This window comes from Dunckerocampus dactyliophorus, chromosome 17 (genome assembly GCF_027744805.1).
Source record: "Dunckerocampus dactyliophorus isolate RoL2022-P2 chromosome 17, RoL_Ddac_1.1, whole genome shotgun sequence".
NCBI lineage: Eukaryota > Metazoa > Chordata > Actinopteri > Syngnathiformes > Syngnathidae > Dunckerocampus > Dunckerocampus dactyliophorus.
Window position 1 is genome coordinate 18,273,294 of NC_072835.1, and position 26,416 is coordinate 18,299,709.

General features: G+C 41.3%; 4 protein-coding genes across 10 annotated transcripts; 2 read left to right on the forward strand and 2 right to left on the reverse strand.

The window, feature by feature from the left end:
• Positions 1-2,411: 2,411 nt before the first annotated feature.
• On the forward strand, positions 2,412-12,120 carry LOC129169667 (serine/threonine-protein phosphatase with EF-hands 2-like). Of its 5 annotated transcripts, none has more exons than XM_054756262.1 (17): positions 2,412-2,566; positions 2,693-2,756; positions 2,829-3,162; positions 4,189-4,243; positions 4,335-4,510; positions 4,576-4,690; positions 6,554-6,600; positions 6,677-6,843; positions 6,928-6,964; positions 7,487-7,636; positions 7,707-8,030; positions 8,098-8,283; positions 8,359-8,501; positions 9,080-9,186; positions 9,288-9,451; positions 9,669-9,756; positions 9,833-12,120. In XM_054756262.1, the coding sequence occupies exons 3-17, from the start codon at positions 2,968-2,970 to the stop codon at positions 10,015-10,017; spliced, it is 2,139 nt and encodes a 712-aa protein (XP_054612237.1). In that variant the 5' UTR covers positions 2,412-2,566; positions 2,693-2,756; positions 2,829-2,967; the 3' UTR covers positions 10,018-12,120. The 5 variants fall into 5 exon arrangements, with proteins under 5 accessions (XP_054612237.1, XP_054612238.1, XP_054612241.1 ...); XM_054756263.1 differs by having other exon boundaries at positions 2,829-2,946; positions 3,035-3,162; positions 4,189-4,510; positions 9,833-12,116; XM_054756266.1 differs by lacking the exon at positions 4,576-4,690 and having other exon boundaries at positions 2,829-2,946; positions 3,035-3,162; positions 4,315-4,510; positions 9,833-12,115.
• On the reverse strand, positions 10,497-19,575 carry nup54 (nucleoporin 54). Of its 3 annotated transcripts, none has more exons than XM_054756267.1 (15): positions 19,366-19,575; positions 18,815-18,922; positions 18,482-18,565; positions 18,183-18,347; positions 17,770-17,853; positions 16,700-16,858; positions 15,890-16,110; positions 15,622-15,809; positions 14,309-14,505; positions 14,182-14,236; positions 13,520-13,613; positions 13,004-13,111; positions 12,802-12,921; positions 12,502-12,612; positions 10,497-12,410 (listed from the first exon to the last, which is right to left on the reverse strand). In XM_054756267.1, the coding sequence occupies exons 1-15, from the start codon at positions 19,409-19,411 to the stop codon at positions 12,300-12,302; spliced, it is 1,851 nt and encodes a 616-aa protein (XP_054612242.1). In that variant the 5' UTR covers positions 19,412-19,575; the 3' UTR covers positions 10,497-12,299. The 3 variants fall into 3 exon arrangements, with proteins under 3 accessions (XP_054612242.1, XP_054612243.1, XP_054612244.1); XM_054756268.1 differs by having other exon boundaries at positions 10,500-12,410; positions 18,312-18,347; positions 19,366-19,567; XM_054756269.1 differs by lacking the exon at positions 18,183-18,347 and having other exon boundaries at positions 10,503-12,410; positions 19,366-19,555.
• Positions 19,576-20,941: 1,366 nt separating this feature from the next.
• Positions 20,942-23,055, reverse strand: nxnl2 (nucleoredoxin like 2). The gene is made up of 2 exons (XM_054756272.1): positions 22,624-23,055; positions 20,942-21,488 (listed from the first exon to the last, which is right to left on the reverse strand). Exons 1-2 carry the CDS (start codon positions 22,923-22,925, stop codon positions 21,320-21,322), a joined length of 471 nt encoding a protein of 156 aa, XP_054612247.1. The 5' UTR covers positions 22,926-23,055; the 3' UTR covers positions 20,942-21,319.
• Positions 22,548-26,268, forward strand: gng10 (guanine nucleotide binding protein (G protein), gamma 10). Its single transcript, XM_054756273.1, has 3 exons — positions 22,548-22,829; positions 23,918-24,159; positions 25,745-26,268. The coding sequence occupies exons 2-3, from the start codon at positions 24,079-24,081 to the stop codon at positions 25,868-25,870; spliced, it is 207 nt and encodes a 68-aa protein (XP_054612248.1). The 5' UTR covers positions 22,548-22,829; positions 23,918-24,078; the 3' UTR covers positions 25,871-26,268.
• Positions 26,269-26,416: the final 148 nt, after the last annotated feature.

Genomic DNA, 26,416 nt, shown 5'->3' on the forward strand with positions numbered 1-26,416 from the left:
ATGTAACACATAAAAACAGAAAGAAACCCCAGAAAAAAAATGGAAAAAATAGAGAAAAAAGACATAATGTAAAAGGAAAAGCTGAAATGTTGCTACTCATAACTAACAACAACACAAAGCCTTGTCTTTCAATTGATTTTAGCCTGTTTACAAAATTTAAAAAAATATACCGTATATAAAAATACTAAAGTGGCCCCCCACATCCTTTGATTTATGCAGCCCTTGTTGGGAAAAGTTCGAACACCCGTGATGTAACATTAAACAAAAAAACTATGAACTGATCAACTCATTGAATCCTAGCCAAAAGACCACCTCTTCAGTACCGGCCATTTTCTGTGATTTTTCCTGATCTTTCAAGGCACACAGAATATTGTGTTCTACAGCTATATAAACATGGAACCTACCAAAAGAAAGATTAGACTCCCGTTTCTACCTTTTTTTGTTCTTTAGTAAGCAGTAGAGCATAGGTAAGTTGCAGGAAAATATCAGTTCCCAACTACCAAAGGGAGAAAACCAGCTTTTAGTGAAAAGATACATTTCAAGCATAACTTTTACTTTAACACAAATATTTTTTGCTTTTTATGAAAGCTCAAATATCTAAAACAACTATACCAACATAAACAACAGAAAAAAGGGCTTTTACACCAAAATATCAATTTATTTACAAATATAACACCATGAACATTTGTAACTGAACTATGTGTGTGCATGCGTGTGCTTATGCGTTAAAATTTCCGTACAATGTGTAACCTGCACGCTACACTCCTCCATGCCCACTTGCTTCCAGTCGTGCGTGATTTTCTCGTTCACATGATCCCTGTCGAGCTCTTATCAAATGCACTTCTGCCACCTTGTGGCCGTTGTTGTGGCTTACAATTGCTCTGAAGTGAAATGCATTTGCAGAGAGTTGCGTCATCACCTCTTTTGCCTCTTGTACCAAAAAAACATAAAAGACTTAGTTGGATCGGGCATTCGGGTTTATAAAAACGTATAACTACGTCTTTGGTATTGAACGGGTTAATTGAGTAATAATTACCTTAATAGTTGATTAAGCTGGGAAGCTGGGGTCACGGGTCATGTCGGTGAATGCATATTAATTGATTAATTCATTCATATTCTTTACAGCTTGTGCTAATTAGAGTCACGGGTGAGCTGGAGCCTATCCCAGCTGACTTGCACACAATGGCATTGAGAATGAGATTTTAAGACTTTTAAATAAATGGTGGTTTAGATGCCATCAGCTCTTTGTAAATGTACAAACATTCAAGCCATCTTTGAGAGTGCTGGAGACAGAAAGAAGAATGATGAGAGATACGCGCGTGCAGCTGTTTGGGACACACCCAAAACAAAGTACCGGTAGCATCCTCAATGTAAAATACTTAAAACTCAAATAATACAAACGAATGTCTTTTTAACATAGAAAACCAAAATTTACTTGATTCATATCTGCATATTGGAGTATCCATTTTTGGAAAGATATAAAAAAAAGATTGAAATCTGCACTGATAAACATTTTAACAATATTATTCCCCCTGCAGGTGACACTCAAGGACGGGCTGTGGAGGGAAGAACTATAACAGCAGGGATATGAGATTCCATGCAAATATCTGGCAGCACGGAGCATGAAAAGAATGAGAATGATAATAAAAGTTCTCAGCTGCTCAAACTTTCCCATGTCTCCCAAAATACATTTGTTTATTTCGCGGATAAGGAGTCCAAAATTCATCAGCAGTATTTGTGATGATTCTCAGGAAACCTTTCAGATATTCAAGCATGTAATCGCACCTCCAGTGTGGGAAATCAGCTTTCTTTTGGTGAAGTTTAAATGAGCAAAACAATACCTGGAGTCTATTATTACCCAGCATGCCTTGTATGCCCACATGGTGCAATGGGTAGTTACTTTGTGCGGCGTGTGTGTTGACGTGTTGTGTTGTTTGGATCGCTTTTTTTGTACACAACGCAAATCGCATCCTGCTATTTTGGCAACTCAAGCGTGCCCCAATAACACTACAAAGCATGTTACCGGCTACAGTTTTGTTGTTAAAGGTTTAAAAAAAAAATAAAAAATTAGGAAATGCTCAGTGGGCCGGATTAAGACGCTCGGCGGGCCTGATGTGGCACGCAATTTGCTCACCCCTGCAGCAGGGCTTACTCAAAGCACTTTTAAACTGTCTAAATCCCAGCATCAAGGCTACAACACACTTCCAATACACTACTGTGGGACCTGTGAGGACTGTTGAAAACTAGTATAACATGGGACCTTTAGTAGACTCTATCAATGAAGGTTCATTTTGTTAAGGCGTTATAATGATGACTGCAAAGGTGTCGAGCAGAGACCCACACAAGCTGTTGCCCTTTATGAGAGGCTTCATCCGTTTACGTGGCGTAAATGCTAACTGTAGTGAGCTTTAAGCCTAATCCACTTGTTTTGTTTAAGCGATCACAGGGGACCGACCACACCGAGACACTTGTCGGCAACGCTGTAGGACTACAACGCAGCTGGGCCGAGAAGATGGGAAATTTTACAGGGAGAACTTTGCTCCTGTGAGGACGTGAGAAGTATCAGGTAAAATCGAGTGGGACTATTGATTGTTATGTTTCTACACACACTGCCCTCTCATAAAAAAAAATGTTGGTAATTGGGCTTGACAGCATAACTGTGAGAAACATTGCGCATGTCTATCTTGGACAGTGATAAGAGCAAAGGATCATGGGATGTGGCTTGAGAAAAGAGCACCCAAAGCAATGTGACAGAGGTGACACCATTTTTCATCTTTACGAAGTGCTTATTTCTCACACGAATGTAATGCTGTCTCCATCTTTCATAGTGAGCCTTTCAGTTCCAGGTAAATACCTTTTAATTCCATCACATCCTAGCGTTTGATGGTAAATATAATATGTTTAATACGAGTATACAACTTCATGCGCTCCCCCAAGCTGCTACCGGTGAGTCTGTTGATTTGATTGATGCACATCATAGAAATACATGTTTTTTTTGTGTGTGTGTGTTTTTTAAATACCTCTTTTGTCTTAGCGATCAGGGCGGCTCTGTTGATCCAACGCTGGTATCGTCAGTATGTTGCTCGGCTGGAGATGAGACGCAGATGCACATGGAACATCTTCCAATCCATTGAATATGCTGGCGAGCAAGACCAGATCAAGGTTAGGTCACCAAAAAATATATATTTTTTAAAAAAAGCACTCTTTTACAATCACCAATCTGATGTGTATCAAAAAATCTGCCCAAACACAGATAACTAGAGCAGTGGTTCTCAACTGGTTGGGCTGGTACGCAACCCGAATTGCGTAATTTTTTCACGACAAACTTCTCAAATATTTAAAGCAACTATTTGCAACACAACCTGAGCTGCAGTGGTGAAACGCTGTCCTTTCTTTATGGCGCGCTCTTCTCCAGCAGACATCTGCAGCTGTGTGTCGGACGGACCCACTCAATGTCTTTCCCCTCCTCCTGAAGCTTGACAAAGTTGCCCATAAACATGGCACCCACCCTGTGGTGGCATGGCAAGCGAATGGCACAGACAGGAACACAAGTAAATTCACAGACATCGGGTCATTACATTTGTTTTGTTTTTTGTCTAGGCATAGAACCGCAACTAACTTTTGGGTCCTGACCCACCAGTTGAGAATCACTGAACTAGAGGACTCGTTTGAATGTCAGCCTCCACCAAGGCCCAACCTATGCTGTGTAGGTTATGGATTGGGTGATTTTCAGCCAGCAGTGGCGCTGTTGAATCAGGCTCAACTAGTTTGAGGCCCAAAGAGAACCATGAAAGTCAGCTATGCTATTTGTTACACAGCATTTAAATGAGTCAGAGTCTGTTCAAGGTTTTTGCTTGCCTCTGTCACCAAAGTGCTTACTTGCGTGGAATTTACTTGATTATCTTTCAACTTTCGGCTTTGTTCAATTGATTTTTATCACTTCAGCGTGTTTGTGGCCAAATATGCCCACTAACAGAACGCATCTGCATTTTTTTAGATTTATTTATGCATGTCGTATGTCAACATTTTGTCATTCAAAACTCAATTGGAGATTACAGTGCAGTCAGCCTTCCCCTTGTCAAGATCTAGCATACTTTTGCTGAAGCATGACACCAGCAATGGCTTTCAAACTGTGTGTGCTGTCACAGATAATGCACTAAACCTTCGCATTGTCTTTTGTCCGTGCAGCTGTACAATTTTTTTGGTTTCTTGATGGACCACTTCACCCCAGCCAGCAGTGAGCGTAAGACCTCTGATGACTATGACAAGCTTATCTCGACTCAAATGTAACTTTCTCTGACAATCCTGCTACAGTTGTCTAACTTTTGATTCAGGAAAGCTAATATCACACATTTTCCGTGAGAACGAAGTCTGCCGTGACACGGAATGGGAGCATTGCTTTTGCTACAAGAGTATCGAGGTGCCAGACGGGTACACAGGCCCTCGGCTGACCTTCCCCATGACCTTCTGTGGCGTGTCCAAGCTGGTGGAGGCCTTCAAGCACAAACAAGTAGGCACATGAGGAAGGGACTCCTCCGTATTGGATGGTTTTGACCAACTATTCCCCACCAGTAGCAGCTCCATGCTCGCTATGTTCTGCAACTTCTTGGGGAGACTTGGCAACTGTTGCGGTTCCTTCCAAATATCAACCACGTCTCCGTCTGCCATACCAGGGAGCTAACTATATGCGGTATGTCGCACCAAGCTTCACATTTGCAACTAGACTGACCTTCACCAAGGCCAAACAAAGTTGAAAAGAAAGTTGCGACGTGCCAGATTTATAGTATGTTGTCCATCTATTAATTTAGAAAGGCTACTTCCTGGTTCATGGAGGATGTAAACTGTTACACATGGATGGATGTTGCTATTAACCTTTAAGAGATCTGAGGAACATTTGGTGCCAATCTTTTTTGTTTTTCATTTCAAGATATTTTGGCCGTATTGAAGGAATATAGGTCAAATTTTCCAGAAAATACAATTTAAAAAAAATTGTCATCGTTCCTTAAATTAGCTGAAAATGTCATAACTATGCAAAAAAACCCCAACACATTTATAATGACAAAAATGTCCTATTGAAGTAACTGTTTTTTATTTAAACTACTGGCTTTAAATTTGTATATTTGTCCACCAGATGGTGATACTTTTTCCCCATTCAAAGCATGCAGAAAATTTGCTGCTGACATAAATGTTGCTATTGATCAGTTTGTGTGTGTTTGTTATTATTTAACATTTTTTATTTTTAAAAAAAGCAGTGGAGCTATGTAAACATACTGGAATTTCAAAGGGCTAATATTCTGCAAATATAATTAGCATTCGATATGTACTATGTGGCTAAAGAAGCAAAAAAATATGAATATATAATACAGGGTTAATCAAAATGAATGAAGCGATTACATGACGCATTGCTTGAGTTTTCAAGCATCATCATGGAAGGAGTCTGTGACCATTTAAAAGTTTTCTAAGTTTTGATTGGCTGTCACGTGGCAGGTCTGTAATAACGTCGCTCCTCCAGCAATGTTGGTCGGAAGGGAGCACAAGAGCTTGCTCAATTGTGCTTGGCCTGCCTGCTGGCTGGTTCTGGCCGGCATCACAGTCGAGCAAATGTGACAAAATATGTCATCACTTGACAATATAGAACACATTCTTTTCTTTATGGGTAATTTTAATTACATGAAAAAGGGAGTGAAACACACAATTTAATAACCTGACCTTGCTGACAATGATACGCTTCTGTGTGGAATTCTCTTATCGCATTGATGTTGCCTGTGCTGCAGGTGGTGGTCGCATTGAACACTTGTTAACAGGAAACAAAAGCTGATTGTGAATAGAATACGTGAAACTTGGCTGGAGTTCTCTACTGCGTAATGAAAGTGACTCATTCTTTTTGAATAACCCTGTACTGTATATTGATTGCTGTTTTGGGAAGCTGACATTTTTGCGGTTACGAACAAATGAGTGAGGATATTTAAAAGACCTCTTAGTGATGGTATGGCTTAGCCCTGCGCGTGCCCTGAATCTAGAAGATTCCGTGGAAGTGGCCAAGTAGTTGAAGTAAACCTGCTAATGAACTAGTGATGAAATGGGATGACAAATTATTCGCAAGATTATTGGGACAAAAATGATCCAGGTTATCAACATTATCATGATATTGTCAAGTTTGTTGAAAATATGCACTTTGACTGTCATCATCGGCAAATGTTTGCCTTCCGAAATGTTTTGCTTTGATCGTGCGTTGGATTCTCAAACAATATGATGGTAATAAGATAATTACAGGGGGTGTCACAAGATCTTGCGAGATTAAAACGTGACAAGATTCTCAGTGCATTGCTTTCAGCACCTTGTCGCGTTTGTTCCAAAGAACAACAGCATGAATGGAGTGAGCCCTTTTGTCAGTCATACAGTCTTGGTGGGTGGAGATGGGGCTGGAAGTGTAATGTAGTAAAAAATTAATTAGTAGGTTGCAATGCGTTATATTTGGCTGAAATGTTACTTTTTGTGTAATCCAATAAAAGCTGGAGGAAATCTGAATGCATTATTATGGATGCATTTACAGGCGATTTACACGGACACCTCGAAGATCTGCTGCTGATATTCTACAAGGTACTCATACTTGCACAATGTTCAAGAATCATCCGGTCAAGTTCTTTCTGTTTGTTAACATCGTCAATGTGTCCAGAACGGGTTGCCTTCATCGGAGAAACCATATGTTTTCAACGGCGACTTTGTAGACCGGGGCAAAAACTCGTTGGAGATCCTGCTCATCCTCTTTGGGTTCTTGCTGGTCTATCCTAACAACGTCCATCTGAACCGGGGGAACCACGAGGACCACATTGTTAACCTCAGGTACTACTTATGATCTTTCTATTAAATTCTTAAATGCTTTGAAATCGAATGCCGTAAACTGTCACTTGTTGTGTGGTCTTCCAGATATGGTTTCACCAAAGAAGTTCTGGGAAAATACAGGGTAGGTCTTAATATTTTGTTGCTTTAAAATCAAATGTGCACTCAAATATTCACTCACAAGTCAAGGTTAGGCATTGTACTACTGTGCTTAAGAGACAAGTTGTTTTTCCTTGTCTACTGGGTGGGAGGCCTTAATTGCATGACTTACTACTTGAATGTGTTTTGTCTTCAAAAGTTACTGGCTACTGTGTGTGTCTGTGTGGGTGTGAAGGGCTGATTTATTGTACATAAACCAGACTGACCAAGGAAGGGGTAGGTAACAAGGTCAATGATAAAACATGAAGCTAAAAATAGGGCATTCTTGCTGCAAAATTTAACAGATTCATCCTTGGCCCATGGTCCCTTAGTCCTTGAGGAAGTGAAAATCACCCCGGTAGGTTTGGCTGAGTCCTGATCCAAACCAGAAAGGCAGAGTAACACCATGCTGTCACAGGACTTTGACAAAACACAAAATCTTCTCTTGCATCAAAAGAATCTGAAGAAGGACTGTGATATGATGTCTACATTATGGACTGTTTTAAAGGTGCATGGAAAAAAGATCTTAAAGCTCCTCCAGAAGATCTTCAGCTGGCTGCCCCTAGCCACTGTAGTGGATCACAGGGTGCTAATTGTGCATGGAGGGATCTCTGACTGCACAGACCTCAATGTAATAGCCAGACTGGACAGACACAAAGTAAGAAAGCCCAACAACATCAACAAACAAGTGCCGATCTATTAAACATTTCTTTTTGGAATTTTGACAGTACATCTCCACCCTGAGGCCTCCAAAGCAAGGCCTTCAAACTGCCAGCAATAGAAGGACAGCAGACAACCGGGATGAGGAACCAGCAGAAAGTAGACGTCGTGTATATTCCCTGACTCAGGTGAGGTCCACGCCAACTCATAGGCATGACTTTCCGCGCCGCTCGCTTCAAAACTTGCCTCTACGGGACCAACTGCACTGGTCAGTGGAGATGGAGCTGAAGAAGAGGCGAAGACAAGCTGGTTTTGACCAGTCGTATGGAGACCTGAATAAATCTGACTTAGACTTTGGGGACACCGAGGCCAATGACCATGAGTGGAAGCAAGTAAGAACAAATTCTACTATTTGCCACTTATTTGTAGTTTGGTGGGTTACTAATGGATTTAACTCAGGTAGTGGACGTGTTGTGGAGCGACCCAATGGCTCAGAATGGCTGTATTCCCAATGAGGTGCGAGGTGGAGGATGCTACTGGGGCCCGGATGTCACCGAGGATGTTCTGGGACGACACAACCTGCAGCTTCTCATCCGCTCGCACGAGTGCAAACAAGACGGCTATGAATTCTGCCACAATCAGAAGGTGAGTGTGCCATGAGAAGCTGGTCAATCACTAACACTTAGACCATGGACCACAGTCACATTCTCCCCTGTGCAGGTGCTTACTATATTCTCAGCTTCCAACTACTACGAAGTAGGCAGCAACAGAGGAGCCTACATCAGGATGGGCTCTGACCTGAACCCTCACCTTGTTCAGTATCAAGCCAGCAGGACGTGCAGGGAGCGAACCCTGCGACAAAGGTTTGATAGACCTACTAAGACCGTATTGACCCGAATATAAGCCGATCAGTCTTCTAGTCTAGGTTTGTAGTCTAGTCTATGTACTGTATCTCGGCTGGATCTTTCCAAATCATTGGTGTGTGACAGAAAGAAATCATGTGACCGGATTGGTGGGGAAGTCACTTGGTGCCACCTGCTGGCTTGCATGTACAGCCCTCTAGACACTGTATATAAAAAGGCTGTCCTTTTCAGACTTTTTTCTAGGTGTAAAAATGTCTTATATTCGGGCCAATACAGTACAGTACTTAAAGACTTCAAGGTTTGGGACATCTGTGTTTGCTGTAGAACGAAACAAAACAGAGCTCAACAGTCTTCCACTCTGTAGTTGTGCGGAGTGGTAGGTGGGTTGGGTGGGGGCTCTGGGTAAGAGAGGTCTCATGTCACCTGAGCAGTTGGGAGTCCAAAGCCAGTTTCAGCAATTCTCACACTTAAAAAATCCTGGATCCACACCAGATTTATGTGCCACTTCTGCAACAAGGGTTGACTCCTTGATACTTCCGTGGATTAATGCGCAAATGATTGTCTGTCTCTTCTGGTAGTGTCGGGTGGACAGAGAGGTCGGCCCTGCGAGCACTGAGGGAACAACTGTTTGTCCATAAATCGGATCTCACCAGTGCCTTCCAGGCGTTTGATCCAAACAACACGGGTATACTAAACTCTAACCATGCAAGACCACTGTTCTGCTTTTGAGTCCAATAACACATATAGTAGCAGCATCATTCCACAATAACTGCTCTTTGTTGCCAGGGTTGATCGCTGCACGGGACTGGGCCACTGCCACAGAGTGTGTCCTGAAGCTGGGTTTACCCTGGAGGGTGCTGCGTCCTCAGCTTGTGAGCAGCACCAAGCAGGGCATGGTGGACTACCAGCAGTGGATAAGGCAGCTCTCACATACAGAGCCTCATTTGGAGGTGTCTCTTCCTTAGGTCTTTTTATATTATGCTAAATTTCATTTCTGCATCTCAAGCACATGCGATTGACACCTGTGGAATTGTCAGAGTTACATGCCTTGCTTATAAGCATCTCAGCATTCTTTACAGACTGAGGACACCTACATTGTTAACCACTTGCTCACATCTTGGTTCAGGACTGATTGTGTTACTTTAACATCTTAAACATTTCCTTCAGATCTCAGACACTAGCATCCTTGAGACCATGTACAAGAACCACTCCAACCTTGAGACCATCTTCCGGATCATAGACACAGACCATTCAGGTGTGTAAGATTCTTTGCAACCATCCCTCTGTGTTGTTCCTGCATTTAACACACTTGTCTTTGCTCTCCCTTCCAGGTCTGATCTCCCTCCAGGAATTTCATCAAACCTGGAAACTGTTAAGCTCACACCTCAAGATGGAAATCAGTGACAAGGCTGTGGAGGACTTGGCTCACAGCATCGACTTCAACAAGGATGGGGTCATCGATATCAACGAGTTCATGGAGGCGTTCCGCCTGGTGGACGTCTCTGCACAAGAATAGGCAAAGCTGAAAAGTTTGGATTGGGACGTTTTCAAGGATTCAAATGGGAACGTTACAGCAAACTTGATGCAGTTTTCAATGTTGTTGACGCTGTTTAACAGCATGTTCTCAAGATCATGTACATGAAACCTTACCTTTTAGTTTTGTATGTTGACATCCACCACGATGCTATTTCTGTTGTTTACAAGAAAAAACAGATTGGAGGACATCAATAACAGATCTTAAGGGTTGATTACGTCATAAGTACAAGAAAAAAAATGGCCAATTCAAAATCCGGTGCGCCTGCATAATCTACTGCGATCCAGTACAAGAACTGTGTGAAAATTTGTGTTACCTTATTTAGCGTCAGAAACAGCTCAGTATGACACAGTGAAGGCCTACCACCACAATAACGTTAAATTGATTTAAATTGTAAATAGGTATCACTAAAATTACCTAATTGAACATCAAATTGACACAATTTTTAAAAATTACTAATTTTGCTAAATACAAATAAAAATGTGCAGGTGTATCTCCTGTGAATCATGTGTATTGTGCTAATTGTACTAAAATTTGAGTTACCTTTTTTAGCATCAGAAACAGCTGCAATAATCCATCCATCCATCTTCGATGCCGCTTATCCTCAGTAGGTTCGCGGGTATGCTGGAGCCTATCCCAGGTGACATCGGGCGTGAGGCGGGGTACATCCTGGACTGACGCCAGCCAGTCGCAGGGCACATATGGACAAAGAATCATTCGTATATTGCATATACAGTAGCTACCAAATACTGTAGAGGCTGTGTAGTTTGGGGGCCAATGATGTCTGACCAATGACCTGCACATTACCCAAGACTTGATGGACTCCAGAGCATTCAATACGAAGTCTTAAGTAAACAATAGAGACCTTCAGAAATAATCTCTGTGGAAGCAGCTTAATCCACTCTGCTGCCATCTGTGGTTCATCAGGGCCGGGGTGTGAATCCGCAACGTGAATCCTATCAAGTGAAGCCCTACTTTGATGAGATGTTGGAAAAAGCTCGCCTGAGGAAATAATCATGGTGCATGTGAGGTGACTATAAGTATTATATTATATATAGTTGTGCTCATAAGTTTGAATTCCCTGGCAGAAGCATCAAAACGTCCGTAACAAATTTATTTTGGGTGTTTTGCCCCAAAACATAAACGCTCCCTTTGGAGAAGAGTCAACAAGGTTGACATCATTCATACTGTGAAACACGGAGGTGGTTCGCTGATGTTTTGGGCATGTGAGCTACAAAGGCACATGCGACTTGGTCAAAATGATGGCAAGATGAATGCAGCATGTTATCGGAAAACACTGGAGGAAAATTTCCACTTATCAGACCGGAAGGTACGCGTGGGACATACTTGGCTGCTCTAACATAACAATGATCTAAAACGCAAAGCCAAATCAACCCGTCCTTGGCAACAGCAGAAAAAAAAGAAGGTTCTGGAGTAGCCTTCCCAGTGTCCTGACCTCAATATATTTTAGCCACTCTTGGGAGAGCTCAACAGTGCAGTTCATGCAAGACGATCCAAGAATTTACAGGAACTGGAGGCTTTTTGCCAAGGGAAATGGGAGGCTTCACCATGTGAGATAAAGTGCCTCATCTACAATGACCACAAGACTTCGAAGCTGTCACTGATGTTAAACAGGGCAATACGCGATATTAGGAACCAGAGTATGTAGTTTTGATCAGGGTCATTTGTGTAGTTTCTGTTGTCATTAAGATATAAAAAGAGCAAACGCGATTGTTTAATAATAAATGGCTTCACTAAAGCAAACTAACCATGAAAGGAAGAAAAGCTTTTGTATTTTCATTCATATGCTCTGAAAAATGGCCAAGAAATCACAAATTCTGCCAGGCTATATAAACTTATGACCTTATGGACTGTACTGAAGGGAAAAGATGTAGCAGAGAGATAAAAAGTTCCAACTGAAACGAAATTTTAATAACATTCTAATGGTATATAAAAGCAATACAAAGATGTATGTACAAATGTGTTTCATTCAACACATCTTTTCACTCCAGTTCGAAGTCTCATATCCATAATCTGATTTGACATGAAGGCTATTAGTAGGCACTGTAAGCTTTCTTTAGCAGCCCAGAAAGCACGGATTAGTCAGTCATTGAACCTGCAAACAAATATAGTCACACAGTCCCCTAATTGAAGCAGCGTGATGACAAATAGATACATCTGTGGGCGACAAACATCAGGGGATGGATAATGAGAGTTTGTTTGCGTGTGTGAGAGTTTCGTTCGGCTCAACTCAGGATGCCACCTCATATATGTCCACCATCACTCAGTCCGTGCTCGATGAGTTTGATGTCTTCCAAGTCATCTTTTATAACGCTGATCAAGTGACTCAAGCCATCCTGCTGCTGTTTCAAGTGCTGAATAGAGAAAGACATATATGTTAAAACATGTTAAAATGGACCCGAGTGGCAGGGAGACAATCTCAAGATGTGGCAGTAAAACACTGACTTGTTTGATTTCTCGGAGAAGATCAGCATCAACGCTGTAGCGTTCCTCCGATCGTACGGCGCCAAAGTGGTTCTGCATTCGGATTTGGGACATCAGCTCATTCAAGCGACCCTGAAGAGGATAAAATGCCTTAAATCTCTGTACAATATCTGTATTTGAAATACTACATGCAACTACATGCTTCTGTCAAAACTCCAGTACATCTGCCTAAGGTAGCAATGCCTGCCAGTGACCTAAATACATGGCAACACAAACAGCCCAAACATTAGTATTAAAGCCTAGCTGTCCACAAGAACCCACCTTGAACTGTGTGGGGGCGTTGAGTTCCGACTGAATGGTGTCCAGCTGTACCCTGAGGTGCTCCTCGTCCACTTGGATGGCGTAACCGCTTTTCCTCTGAATCTCCTGTTTGATCAACACCTTTGCAGGGAAGAGGAGGTGAGGAGGAGCCATGCCGAGCGGGGAAAAGAATGGTGGTGATGTGTGGTGTGCCAGAAAGTACCTGCAGCACCCTGTGGGAGAGATCCATCAGCTTCCTCTTGTACTGGGCGATCTTGGCCACTGTGGTCGCCTGGTTCTTCTGAAGCTCACTGATGTCATTGGAAACAATCTATAAAAGGCAGTATGTGTAGAAGTGGAACGGCATTTTAGACAAAGCAGAAAACTCATGATCTTAATCAAAATCTATTGTGTTCATTGCTGTAGTTTGCATTGGTCTACAACTATACTTATTCATTTTGGGTGATCATGTAGCCAAATACAAGTAAAAGTTGGTGGTAGCTCATCTATAAGCACCTGCCTTAGTGATTAAAAGTGATTTAAAGGTCTAAATGCTTAAAGACTATGGATGTACAGCACAGACAGGACATTGACCCTGTACTGACACCAGCATATGAGTGCTGCAAATGGCTGTGCGTGCAACCCATACAGGCAGTAGCTGCAAATATGTCATGTTGATAGAAGATGGTTCCACCTTGGTTTGTTTTCACATTTAAGTAAAAGGCCAGAAAAAACGTACGTCGACTCTAGTCTGGTGCTGCTTGGTCATCTGCTCCTGGATCTGCAATCGACGAAGCAGCTCTTTAAAGCCCACCATCGGCACTGGGATCAACCTGGAGACAAATATGGGTAGCGCTCATCACTGGGGGTTGTAAGTGATCACAAATAAATATATATTTCCCAATATGTCGAAGTCATTTCAGGGGCTTTTAAAATGATACTGGATCCCAGCGGGGTGCTATTATAAAAGTTTCTTTGTGTACAGAGGAAGTGCATTCTCTCCGCAGCCTCATCGCCTGACCATGCCTCCTCTGTTGCGATTGGTCAGGCCCCCACCTCCCCACTACCGCTCAGAGATGCATAGATACACGCCTCCCTACCTCCCTTATTGGATAAAATTATATTGACATTGGACATAATTTAATGAATATTGGAGAATCCGGCTATACTTTGTTCACAAAAAGCTCAAGAAAAAACAACCAACGGTAGCGAGCAGTGCTTGTGAGTTACCACTAGACACAAGGCAAGTTGCCAAGACCTCATGGAAATCTCGTGGTAGAAGTGACATAAAAATTAAACCGGAGACCACTTAAAAACACACCGACCGACAATATTTTACATATATAAGCAAGTGTGAAAAGCTGGAAATGTAGGATGGGGCCCCTTTAAAAAAGAACTTACTTCTCTGGGTCAGGATTGTCCACCTTAGCCTGCTCCCAAATGATGGGGTCTACCCCTGTTGAGGACAAATGGCACTTCAGTAAAAGCGCACAGATGAGGGAGATGGGTCCGGCATATGCGTGTTCACCTGCGGGGGCGCTCTGGAGCAGCTGTTTGAGCTGAGCAGGCGAGAGCTCGGTGCGTGTGACCGACAAGACCACACCCAGCTGTGTGAGCTGCACCTTGATATTGGCCTGCTCCAGGTAAGCGAAGAGCGTCGAAGCGGGAATGCGCTTCGAAGTGCCGTTGGGGGAGCGCTCCACCACATAAATGATCACCTCCGTCCTGAGCAAGAGAGGAAGATGATGGATGATGATTTTATATGAAACATGAAAAGCACTCCCGACGAGGCACACCTTGACCTACAAAACCAACGTGTTTTGTTTACCACAGAAAACACATCTCACTCACCCTGAGTTGGAAAGAATTTATAAATATGCAATAATACAGGTAAAAGACCACAATTTGTACATGTCTTTATGCTACACCGTGACTAGGATTCCATCTGTTGACCGATCACATGACATTATCATTCATTAGTGGTGAGATCCTATACATTTTGTAAGTTAATATGCGTTTAGTAAATTTGTGAGGCATACTGAAGAGACGTGGCTGAGGGTTTGGAGCTGAACCCCATCTAATAATTACAACAGTCACTTCTATTGCAAATGTAGATCCAAAATCAGATGAGAAGGTAAACCTCAAGCTAGCATGAGAGTTTGGAGAGAGCCTTGTTTTTTACGAAGTTGTCAATTTAATGACAACATTCCTGTAAGAACATTAGGTCCATCTTTTTTTTTTTTTTTTTATTTGGATACAATTATTTTTTATATCTCATCAGCTAGCAGATCGAGCTGCTTACACTTAAAAATGTTTTTTAAAATAAACACTGTGTATGATCAATATTTGCCAGTATTGAAAAAAAGTGAAAAAAGCATTTTCTATACTCATTACACGTAATTACATACAATTTAATTATTGGTTAAAATGAAAAGAAATTATGGATATTTCATGACATCAGTCAATATATTAACAAAGGTGATTATTTTACAATAAATATTATTGTCCTTGGACTCCATAGTGATAAGGCAATTTATTAGATGCTTCTGTACCTCCCTGTTATAACGGGACATTAAATATGCAAAACTGTAGTTAGCCCTGTGATTGGCTGGCGACCAGTCCAGGGTGTATTCTGCCTCTCGCCCAAAGTCAGCTGGGATAGGCTCCAGCATACACCCGCAACCCTAATTAGGATTCGCGGCTTATAAAATGCACGGATGGATGGAAAACTGTAGGCAGGAATTTCCACACACATGAACCAATGCAAAAAAAAAAAAACAAAAAAAAAACTGTCTCCTTAGTGGAGGATGTTTGTGTGTGTTAATGGTGATGGAAACGTACTGGTCGTTGGGCAGGGACCTGACGCCATCTACGTTGACACTCAGCGTCTGGTTGCTTCCCAGTACCTTGTGCAGCGACTCCACCAGTTGCTGCTGCTGCGCTCGCACGTCTGCTTCCTTTTTGCTGAGGACCAAGGCCACTAAACCATCCTCGTCCTTACTGACCGGCACACAGCTATATCCCACAGCCTGAGTGGGGTGTACACAATGTAAACAGCTCAGGCATATGATCAATCATCAAGCCAACGCCATCTTTTCAAACACCCTACCTTGAACCTGCAGAAGGGGTTCTCTTGGTTGAAATCCACTGGTGGGTTGTTGTTGCTGAAGTAGCCCTTCCCCGTGCCCCAATAAGCCTGCAGCTGGTTCCATTTGGCAAGAATGGAGTCACGCTCGTCTCCCAACAAGGTGGGTGCTGACAGTGCTGTCACCTGCTGGTATAACTGATTGGGTTGAGCTTGCTGCTGGGCCGGCTGGCCAAACAAGCCTCCTGGGAAGCACAAAGTAGACTGCCTCTTTTACCGATAAAATGAAAGGTGTCATCTTTGATATCTATTTGTAGGTTTGTTTTTCAGCTTAGGAATTACATAAGAAATGAATTGTGACTCCAATTTGTATAAATGTAAGGACCAAAGAATATCCTATCACTTTTTGCCATTTGTTTTAGGGCCAAGTGGGAAAATGCGCCACCAGACCAAGCGGGTGGAGCTGCTGGGAAACACATCTGCTGTGTGTGGCAGTTGGCACATTACTGACACCTACAGGACCTGAGTTTCTACTTCAGTGTTGTACTGTATTGTGTGGCTTTTTCATGTGTATCGTGACGTCAGAGTAATGTCTGTTACACTCTAACATGTTAACAGGATACTGTGGTGTAGTGCTGGTCACATTGCATTATCTGGCATTATTATGTTTAACTACGTTTCATTGAGGTGTCAGCATAAACAGGGGAGTACCTATTTAGACCTTCATGGCTAATAAAATAAGTCAAATGTAATGTAGGAATATTGCAATGAACAAGGTATGATTGACAGAAGTGACATTACGGAATCTGTCGTTTGCAGATTGTGAGCACTAACCTTGCTGCTGCTGAGCGGGCTGGAGACTAAAGCCACCAAACCCACCCAAAGTAGTTGTTCCTAGTCCAGTTCCAAATCCGGTTGTCCCCGTAGCCGATCCAGTACCAAGGCCCGAAGAGAAACCAAAGCCTTTGTTCTGCGCGTTACCAAACAAACCTCCTAAAAGAAAATGTTTTATATAAACCACAGAAAGCATAATTCCCCATACATTCATTCATTCTTGGCAGCGCGACAGGAATACATTTGGCACTACCTGTCGCTCATAAATACATTTGCAGCGACAGGGGTATGGTGTGGAATTCTGAGATGTGATTTAGGGGATGGGTTGTAGGGGGCAGTAAAGTTTGCATGCTGTGTTGGAGCCAGCCCGGACCGAAGAAGAGTTAGAGAAAAACTGTTGGCAGAAGTAAAAGTGTGAATAGCATCTTTCTATAAGAAATATAGCGCTGTTTGGTGGATGCTATTAAAAGGCGTTCCAAGTCCATACAGTAGATGGCATCACAACACTGCATCTTAAAAGGAAAACTGGAATTTTGCCCATCATCCACAATCCTTATGTGAGACATGAACTGTCTCTTTCTGTGCGTTCCAAAGATATAAAAATAGATTAAAAAAATATGTGACTAACAATGCACGTAATGGGAAGCACATATTCCGCATATAAAGCCTTCCGGGAAAAAAAGCACCAACGACGCTTCTTTTGCATATAATGTGACGTGTATATTAACCAAGCTACAGCAACATAATTATTTTTATCAACAGTGTTACGACGATCGAAGTACATTACTGCCGTATTGACACCTTGCCACACCATACCGGCTTGCCAGCATTTTGGCTCACTTTTTGTCTCCCATAAAATTACACGCACGTGTCATGGCCAATTATGCAAATTAGACGAGGACGTAATTTCCCTGCACCTATCTCCACAAATAGGTTGCAGTTCTGCGAGAAACTATGGAATCCCCTCAATCCTCATCCTCAATTGTTAGATCAACCAAAGAGTGACCAGCAACAGCATACCGTGAAATGAAAAAGCAGCATTTTAAAGTTGCAGTACCCTAATGCATTACCTGTTGCGTTGGTAGAGGGAGCGAAGCTAAATGTGGAACCCGGTGCGGCAGCAGTCGTCGTCGTCCCAAATCCACCAAAAGTGCCTGTGTAGCAGATAAATCATGACAAATAATAGTAAAAGGGAGTGAAGACACTGACAGAAGAAATAAAGACATGTTTGATGACTAATTCAAATAAAAAACTATGAATTTGAATCATCCATTAGGTGAAATCAATATGAAAGTGCAACATTGGTCTTGTGTCTTACAAAGGACTACAATGAGTGTATTGACATGTCTCCTCATGCAAACAGCAATGCATGACGTCCAATGAGATAAATCACATGAGATGAAGAAGCACTACATCACACAGACGTCAAAAACATGGATGACAACTGTACCGATTAAAATCAAATCACAAGGGAGTCATCTACCTGTGCTAGCCAGGCTATTACCAAAATTGAAAACAGTTGCAGTGGTGGACGCTGTACCGAAGCAGCCCGCATTAAAACCGACCGCTGCTGGGTTGGGATTTAAACCGAACCCCCCAAAACTAAACCCACCAGCCGTGGTGCTTCCAGCTCCCAGCCCCCCAAATCCTGCAACCGAGCATAGGCGGGCAGCGAGAGGGAGAGAGTGACACAGATTGGCGTTAAATGACAACCGCCAAGACGAAAACAGGAAAAAGAATGATAATAATAAGCAACACCTGAGATTATAACAGGTCACATACCTGTACTGCTGGAGCCAAATGTAAATCCCGTAGCTGGTGCAGCTGCAGTGGTAGTCGCAGTGCCAAAACTAGGAGCTGTGAGAGCTACAATGAAGATATGAGCAATCAGATTACAAGAATACAAAAATGGATGGATGGAGAATAAGGGCAGAGAGAAAAGAAATACAATAATAGTACATGAATTAATACATTCAATTAGCAGAATAAGGATGACATATTACAAGAAAAAGCGATCAATTTACGATAAAAATGAGGTAATTTTGCAAGTATAAAGTAAATATTGGTGACTGGGGTCCTGTTTGCGAATGTGCCAGAAGACGAAGGGGCACTTACTGCCGAATCCAGAGGAAGCGGTGGTGGTGGTCGCAGGCGTGCCGAAACCAAAAGCTGTTGATGCCGTGGTCTTTGCACCGAACGAACCGAACGAAAATCCGGACGAGTCTACAAATGAAAACAGAGCGTTGTTAATGTGAGGTGTCATAGCAGAATCTCGCCATTCCATCATCAAACAAACGCACAAGACTGACAACCCTTCATGCCATTAGCCATACAGCTAGCTTAGTCAACGTGTGCATTAGCTGGCCAAAGGCTATTTCAGTAAAAAAAATAAAAATAAATACATTACAAAAATGTGTAGCAATAAAGCAGACAGTCCTTAATGCTACATACTGAAGCAGGACTTCCTTTTAATTTCAAGTTTATTGATGGCCGACTGTGAAAACAGCGCATTCATGGATGGTCCGTCTAGCTTAAACCGACCGTTAGCTTTCATTCACGAGCAATAGAAGTCATATCAAGAACATGTTATACTTAGAAATACTAGTGTGAGTGTTCCAAGTAGTCATAAACCAATTCCCGTGCAGAACAGTGAAACAAGGCCTTACTTGCTGATGGATTAGTGGCAGCAGCGCCGCCAAAACTGAACGCCATGTTGGCCAAAAATATGAGAGCGTCGCTTTGATGTGACAGTTACTGTTGTGCTTCTTCTTCCCATTGTTTTACACACTGGTGCGTCTCTCACATCACACGGGGGCACAGTACCGCCTCCTACAGGCCGTGTTTGGTATGACTGGAATAGCTTTATTTACCTGGTCATAGAGACGAAAAAAAAGTGAACTAGGGTTATTTTAACCACTGAAAACTTACATTTTCCCTTATTTGGACATAGCACGAAGGTCAAAGGTGAGATTTTAACAGAAATCAACGGGGAGTGGTGACGTCACTGCACCGAGAAGCTCTCTATATATACTGTATATTTTAACAATCTTTATTATCAGCAAGCTAGTATACAATAAAAGTAAACCAAAGAACATAGCCATGGGTTACATCAAATAAAAACATTTAAGTCAAAACAAATTGTTAATGTTTTGTTGTCAGATTTGTTACATCGACAAGATCATAACACATTTCATGAGCTATATATGACGTCATCCGAGTGACAGCAATTTCTTTGCCCAGATACCTTTATGAAATTTTCAACATCATATGTTGTACTGTCTCTTTTGTGTAATAAATGGAAACATGATTGTTCGCGATCTTTTTTTTAGCATCCTCTTTTTTTGCAGCATTCTGGTACAAAAATGTGAAATTAGGTCTTTTACTGATTAAATTTATGTCAATATTTACCACATTAACCGAGGGATTACATTAGCATAAAGCACTCGATGCGAGGTGAAATGCAAAGCATACTTCTCGTCAATTTGTCATCCCTGCTGCAGCGACGTCAAGTCGGAGATTAAACACCTGCACATTTCACAAGCGAAAATTGTGAAAATTACGCGTCTAAATTACCGTAACTCCACAAATATTATCAGTGGTAAATTGTAGAGGAGGGCTTTATTTCTATTATTACCTCTTATAGTTTAACAATTTTTATAAATGTTTACATTTTTAAACACATTTAGAAATATAATACATATTTCATATATATTAGTGTACGTAATATTAAATGCATATTAGTATGACGGTTTTACTGCGTTAATTTACTGGTAGCATTACGAAAAGATGTACTGTCAGGACTACACAACAGAGCGGGGTCCACTATTTAAAAAAAATAGGGTAATATCCATTACTGTTAGGTCATATCTAACGTTTCCGAATTACACAATACGGACCTCATGCTTGATTGCTTCTTTCAGTAGTGCAGTCAGATCCAGGTACGTTTGCAAAGGTCCTCTAGGACATATGGAGAGCACACTTAGCATTTAATAAGAATCCACTGAGGTTTGCATGTGAAGATCAGCTTGTACAGGCTTGTCATACCTGTTGGATGCTCAGAGTGCCAACATTAATGTCTGCACCAAGGAGAATGTGCCACCATGCTGGAAACATCCAGTGTGTGTATGTTTTAATGAGGCGACGGGGAATTGTTGTGTTTTGTTTGCATGTTAGACATGCAGTAATCAGAGGGTCCTTAAAGAAAACGACAACATAAATAGTGGAAAATAGGTATCCAAAAGCTGAGAATATGATTTTATTCATGCGTAGAAAAATTATAAAAATATACCTCCTACTACATCATAAGATGGCTCCTTATTAAAATTGCACACATTTCTCTAGCACACAGCACAAAAGTCACGCCTGAGATTCATCTTTAAATGCATAGGCAAGCAACTAAAGCAGCCTTCTCAGCATCCGAAACAAAGTTGGATTTGTTCATTTACAAGACCCTAGATTGTATTGATATACGTTTAGTAGTCTTTGTACATTTGCGCATAGCAGAGTACCCACTGTTCGTCAAGGCTTAAAGCTGTAGAAAAAAAAAGGTAGTATAAATAGATGTAGTGCGACGTAAATGTAGTAATCATTAAGTCCACAATATGTCTTTGTTGTTTTTCTTTAGCCCTTAAAGTTCTGAAAAATCTCAGCGGCGTCCAACCAGGACCTGAAGCAGGCCAGGCCCCGGTCTCGGATCTGTTTGCGTCCCTTGTCTGTGATCACGTCACCGTTCTCCTTCACGATCACCAGCTTGGGCACGGCTGTGATGTTGTAGCGCTTCTTCAACTCACTGCAGGAACAAAGCCAAAGCAAAGACTTGAAAAAGGAAATAACAGACTGTGTCAAATCTTTTAGCTCGCCGAGCAGTGTTAATTCCACAAGTGTGGTGTGTCATACACATAACACTGGCTGATAAAAGAAAGAGGTGATGGTGACCATAGAACAGGAAATGGAACTTTACGTGCAAAGCTGTATATGTGTTTTAGTAAAAATGTTAGTGTTTATATGAAGGTCCAAGCAGGAAAGCATGCCAGCACAATCGTCCCTTGCAACATCACGGTTCAAACATCGCACCTTCACTCTATCACGTTTTTTTCACAACCTAATTAATTAATATATGGTCGCTGTGTCGTGGGTTGAATACGGCCTATTATTAGTTTTAAAAATATGCATATTTAGGCAAATTGGACTTATTGTCCTAAATGAAGCATTTACAAGCATAAAAATGGCTAAATCAACTAAAATATAAATACAAAGCAGAAGAAGTCTTGTGAATGAATCAATAAGGAACTGAATGCGGTTTTCTACATTGACCACTAAGTGTCGGTGTTTGGTGAGACAAGGACCAGACGTGATCGTCGAAAAAATGCATTTTTAAAAATATATTACAACAACAGGCACAATAATAATAACATAATAATCATAATAAGACGGGCTACTGTTGGAGCCATAACCCACGACAAGCTAAAACTCAACTCTGAACCTGCAACATCACTTCCTGTCCTCCATACATCTGTCCGCCGGCCACTAAGGTCCGCTAGAACACATTTACTGTGACACGTACACACTAGCAGGAGTTTTATTTACGTCTTAAATGGCTTATTTTTTATTTATTTATAGTTTCTTCTCTTCTTCATTTGAAATTTGTATTATTCTTCACACTAAATTGACTGTAAATATGGCTGCTATAGCAAAGTCATTTCCTACAAAGAGTCAATCAATAAGTGAATAAAATAATGATGTGTACCAATCTAGATAATGGCTGCACATGAGGGATTTCCACAGGCAGCAACAATCAGCTCAGAGTTTCGGATTAAGAAGGTGACCTCCATGTGCCTTCCAGATACGTTTAAGAGGTTTGAAGCAATGATGTGACATGTGCACGTGTATTTTTGTGCATTAGAATGTGTGTGTTTAATACTGACAGCCTGTAATCGTCGGTCCAGGGTAGAGCCAGCCAGTCTCCGTGCATGTCGTGGTAGTACTCCACCATCTCCTCGGTGGACTTGTCTGACGACACGAAGACCACCTCAAACTGCGCAGGGGGGTCGCTTTCTTCCACCAGCTCCGTGTAGAAGTCGCACAAGACGGGCGTGAAGTCCCTACAAGGTGGACACCATCCTGCAGAGAAGTAAATGCCGACTACTTTGTTCTTCAGCGCCTCTTCCGGCTCCACGTAGTCCCCATCTTTGTTGACCAGAGTCCGGCCGGCAAACACTTCCACCATGGCTGCTGAGCCTAGCTTAGCACACCTTTTCCTTATTTACGTACTTTTAAAACATGGTGCCTTAGAAGTCATGTTTATCTTCCCGTTTAAAGCTCATTACAAACCCGTCGTCATACAGTAATCGGCAGTGGACCAATGACAACGCAGGAAGTATGTGACGTCAAGCCACGTGGTTTTAAAGCCAAGAGGCATTCAAATACAACCTGAAAGTGTCGGGAATGTGCACGGTGGTGAAACTTTTCGATATGTTCCAGACGTTTTTTTTCAATTTCTGACACAAGCAGCCAGGCTTCTTAATATTCACGAGAGAAGTGCAATTTAATTCTTCTGATGAATAGCAATCATTAGGCTGTTAGATTGGTCCATGCTCATCTGTAAATGATTGAGTATTTCGTTGTAGACATATGATGTTAGGCATGGTTAGCATGTTGGCCACACAGTCAGGAAATTACTTTGCTCTAGCAAAGTAATTTACTTTTACAATTTTAGTGTGAACGATAATTAAAAATTCAAATGAAGAAGAAAAGAAAATATAGTAAGATAAAAATAACCACACTCTCCTATCGATATTGTGCAACCACAGCATAAAAGTAAATGTGCAGGGTGGAAATGTGCAAAGACATTTAAATACTTGCCCACGTTGAATGACGCAATGCAGTAACGCCACTTAATCACTAGAGGGAAGTATACTTTCAAGACTCGAATACACAGTGCTTATATTTTCAATTATCTAGTCTTTAAAACTGCATAAAATAATGCAGTGTCCTAAAGTTCTATAGATCTCTCATGTGTTATTGAACCAAGTACAACAATGTTCTTGTATTACTAAATAGTGCATATATTTTGAAGGAACGGTGGGCTTTAAATGTTATGATTTATGGATAAGTGCAGTGAAAGCTGCTGCTCTTTGTATTTCAAGTGATTAACACAGTACGGCAAACACATACAGCACCACATTTGCACCTTGCTTCTGGTTCTCCTTCCCCTTGCAGCCGAGTGGACTGAGGTCACTTGGAAAGAAAGCCGGCCCGCTCTTCCTTCCTTGGCGGGTGTTCGCTTCCCATTTGTGGAGTCAACCGCCTGCGTCAACACACTGCTGAGACTTTTTCACAAGGGTTTAGTCGCTCTCCCAAAGCAATTTTCTGCCTCCACCATGACCTCCAATTCCAATTTAGCCAGCATGCGGCGGATGGTGGAGCAACTGAAACTGGAGGCCAGTGTGGAGAGAATGAAGGTAAGTACAGGAAAGAAAATGTAGGAAATCTTCCATTGTATTACATTGTACTGGTATTAAATTACTTTTTTTTTTTTTACTTTTTTCCATAAGGAAAAAGTTATGACAATGCAGGGTTGAAACTTACACCATCATATAACCTTTACATACAGTACAAATAACGTTTTACCTAACTTTGTAGCAAAGCTAAGTGCAAAACATGTAGTGAAATGTTCCTATTTTGACTTCTATCATCATTACTATTTTTCTTTTCGCTAAGCATCACTGATACCGTTTATTTTAACGTGTAGTACATCCTGGGGAGCACTAGATGACTTCAGGGGTAGTGCAGCAGTGTGAAAAAATAAAGAAACCCCCCCATGTTAAAGACAAAATGGATCGGGGAGACAATATGGGTCAAACTTTTGCCTTTATAAAACATTTAAAGCTTATATATGTCGCGTTTTAAGTTATATTTTAACATACTGTAGTTCATTGTCATATAAGTGCAAAGTCGTACATATTATTGTAGTACCTATGTCACTGACGTTTGGATTTTTCTCATTGTTAGCTAGTCATTAGTGAAACTGTTTAGACCTTTAACGATGTTTAAGGCAAAATTGACTTATTTTTCCCACATTAAGAGCACTTAGACGCTTTTTTGATGTGTGTGAGTGACAGGAAGAAAAGCTCTGACTCGCTTGGGTAGAAGTCGTTGGTCCCCACCTGTTGGTTTGCGTGTATAAATCTCTTGAGTCTGAAAAAAACATGTCATTTATCTTTCTGTTAATTAAATACAGTAAAAATGGGCATATTTCAGACATAGTTGCTAATGGTGATTAATCATGATTAATTAATTTAAAAACTGATTAATCTGATTACAATTTATAATCATTTGACAGCCCTAATATAAACATACATTTGCGAATATAATTTAACAAGAAGACTAAAAAAAAGAAAAAAAAAAGGCAACAACAGAAAAATGGAAAAATCAGCAGTAATTTTACAAGAATAAAGTCAAAATATTAAGAGGAAACCTCTAACGAGAAAAAGCTGTATTCTTACCAGAAAGACGTCGTAATATAAGAAAAATGCTTAAACCTTTAGCAATGTTTGAGTTAAAATGTAAAATTATTTTCCCCACATTATGAGATCTTAGTAATGGCGTTCATGTGGGTTTTTTACGTGACATTTTAATATAGCTAATTGTTCTAAGTTGTCCAATGAATTTCCTTTTTTTTTAAACCAAAATATGAAGATTTTTTTTTCTTTTGTTGTTTTAAGCCCCCAAAAAACAACAATAATGTAAGTAATACAAAACCAGCTGAGATTCATTACAGAACTTCAAACCTGCAACTTGGTTTCGTCGTTTGTTGCCAGGCAAAATTCATGGGGCTCAGTCACAACTGCCCCTGCATTTTTTTTTTGCAACATTTTTGGGATTAAAAACAAAAGAGAGATGCATGTTTTTTATTGGCCTATGATTGAGCCCTATGCCCTGCCTAGCAACAAGCAAAGAAGCTCACAAATTCCGTTGGTCTATGCAATCTAGGTAATTATGATTAAGTTTGAAGTTGGAATACATACAGCATATGCATTAATGCAGGTGTCCCAGGCGGCTGCAGAGCTCCAGCAGTACTGTCTTCAGAACGCAGGCAGGGATGCTCTGCTGGTCGGGGTCCCCACTGGGAGCAACCCCTTCAGAGAACCACGATCCTGCACTGTGGTGTGACGTCGGCGACCGGTGTGGAATTCTGAGGAAGAACATCACAATGGAAATAGTGTTTCTTTTTTTTTTTTTAAACGTAGCAGAGAAACAACGCACACCAGAAGCACCGTGACGCCTCAACACACTGAAGAGATGATATATTTTCAGCCTGAAAGTAAATATTTACTGTGTAGCTTTGGCTATTCGTCCAAATGATGAAGTCATGCTAAAGTAGATGGAATGAAAGGGTTTTAAAGGGCGTTCAATAATACAATACAGTAAAAGCTATCTGTAGTGGGTGAGTTGTTACCTTTCATGATTGAAGAAGGCACCAAAAGACTACTACGTTGACCCGCATGTGAGATAAAACAGTTTTTTGAGACAAAATCCCAAATGATGCAATAAAAAAAAATGATGTCACATTTCTTGGCTGCTCGGCTGTCGTTTGCTGACTGATTCATTCATCACCATTATCTTAAATTTAGCGTCAAAACTCCTCTCCTGTTGTCTCTTAACGTGCCATGCTCGAGACACTTTTTGATGTGTGTGAGTGGCAAGAAGAAAAGCTCT

What these genes read in the sequence shown, in the direction of transcription:
- gng10 (XM_054756273.1), top strand. Translation starts at nt 24,079, where the DNA reads ATGACCTCCAATTCCAATTTAGCCAGCATGCGGCGGATGGTGGAGCAA. An exon ending in CCAGTGTGGAGAGAATGAAG is followed by an intron (nt 24,160 to 25,744) that starts GTAAGTACAGGA and finishes GCATTAATGCAG; the next exon opens with GTGTCCCAGGCGGCTGCAGA.
- LOC129169667 (XM_054756262.1), top strand. Translation starts at nt 2,968, where the DNA reads ATGCACATCATAGAAATACATGTTTTTTTTGTGTGTGTGTGTTTTTTA. An exon ending in CACCCCAGCCAGCAGTGAGC is followed by an intron (nt 4,244 to 4,334) that starts GTAAGACCTCTG and finishes CTTTTGATTCAG; the next exon opens with GAAAGCTAATATCACACATT. An exon ending in CCAGACTGGACAGACACAAA is followed by an intron (nt 7,637 to 7,706) that starts GTAAGAAAGCCC and finishes GAATTTTGACAG; the next exon opens with TACATCTCCACCCTGAGGCC.
- nxnl2 (XM_054756272.1), bottom strand. Translation starts at nt 22,925, where the DNA reads ATGGTGGAAGTGTTTGCCGGCCGGACTCTGGTCAACAAAGATGGGGAC. An exon ending in TGGACCGACGATTACAGGCT is followed by an intron (nt 21,489 to 22,623) that starts GTCAGTATTAAA and finishes TTGTTCCTGCAG; the next exon opens with TGAGTTGAAGAAGCGCTACA.
- nup54 (XM_054756267.1), bottom strand. Translation starts at nt 19,411, where the DNA reads ATGGCGTTCAGTTTTGGCGGCGCTGCTGCCACTAATCCATCAGCAA. An exon ending in TAATAGCCTGGCTAGCACAG is followed by an intron (nt 17,854 to 18,182) that starts GTAGATGACTCC and finishes TCTGCTACACAG; the next exon opens with GCACTTTTGGTGGATTTGGG. An exon ending in TCTCCCACAGGGTGCTGCAG is followed by an intron (nt 12,922 to 13,003) that starts GTACTTTCTGGC and finishes TTCCCTGCAAAG; the next exon opens with GTGTTGATCAAACAGGAGAT.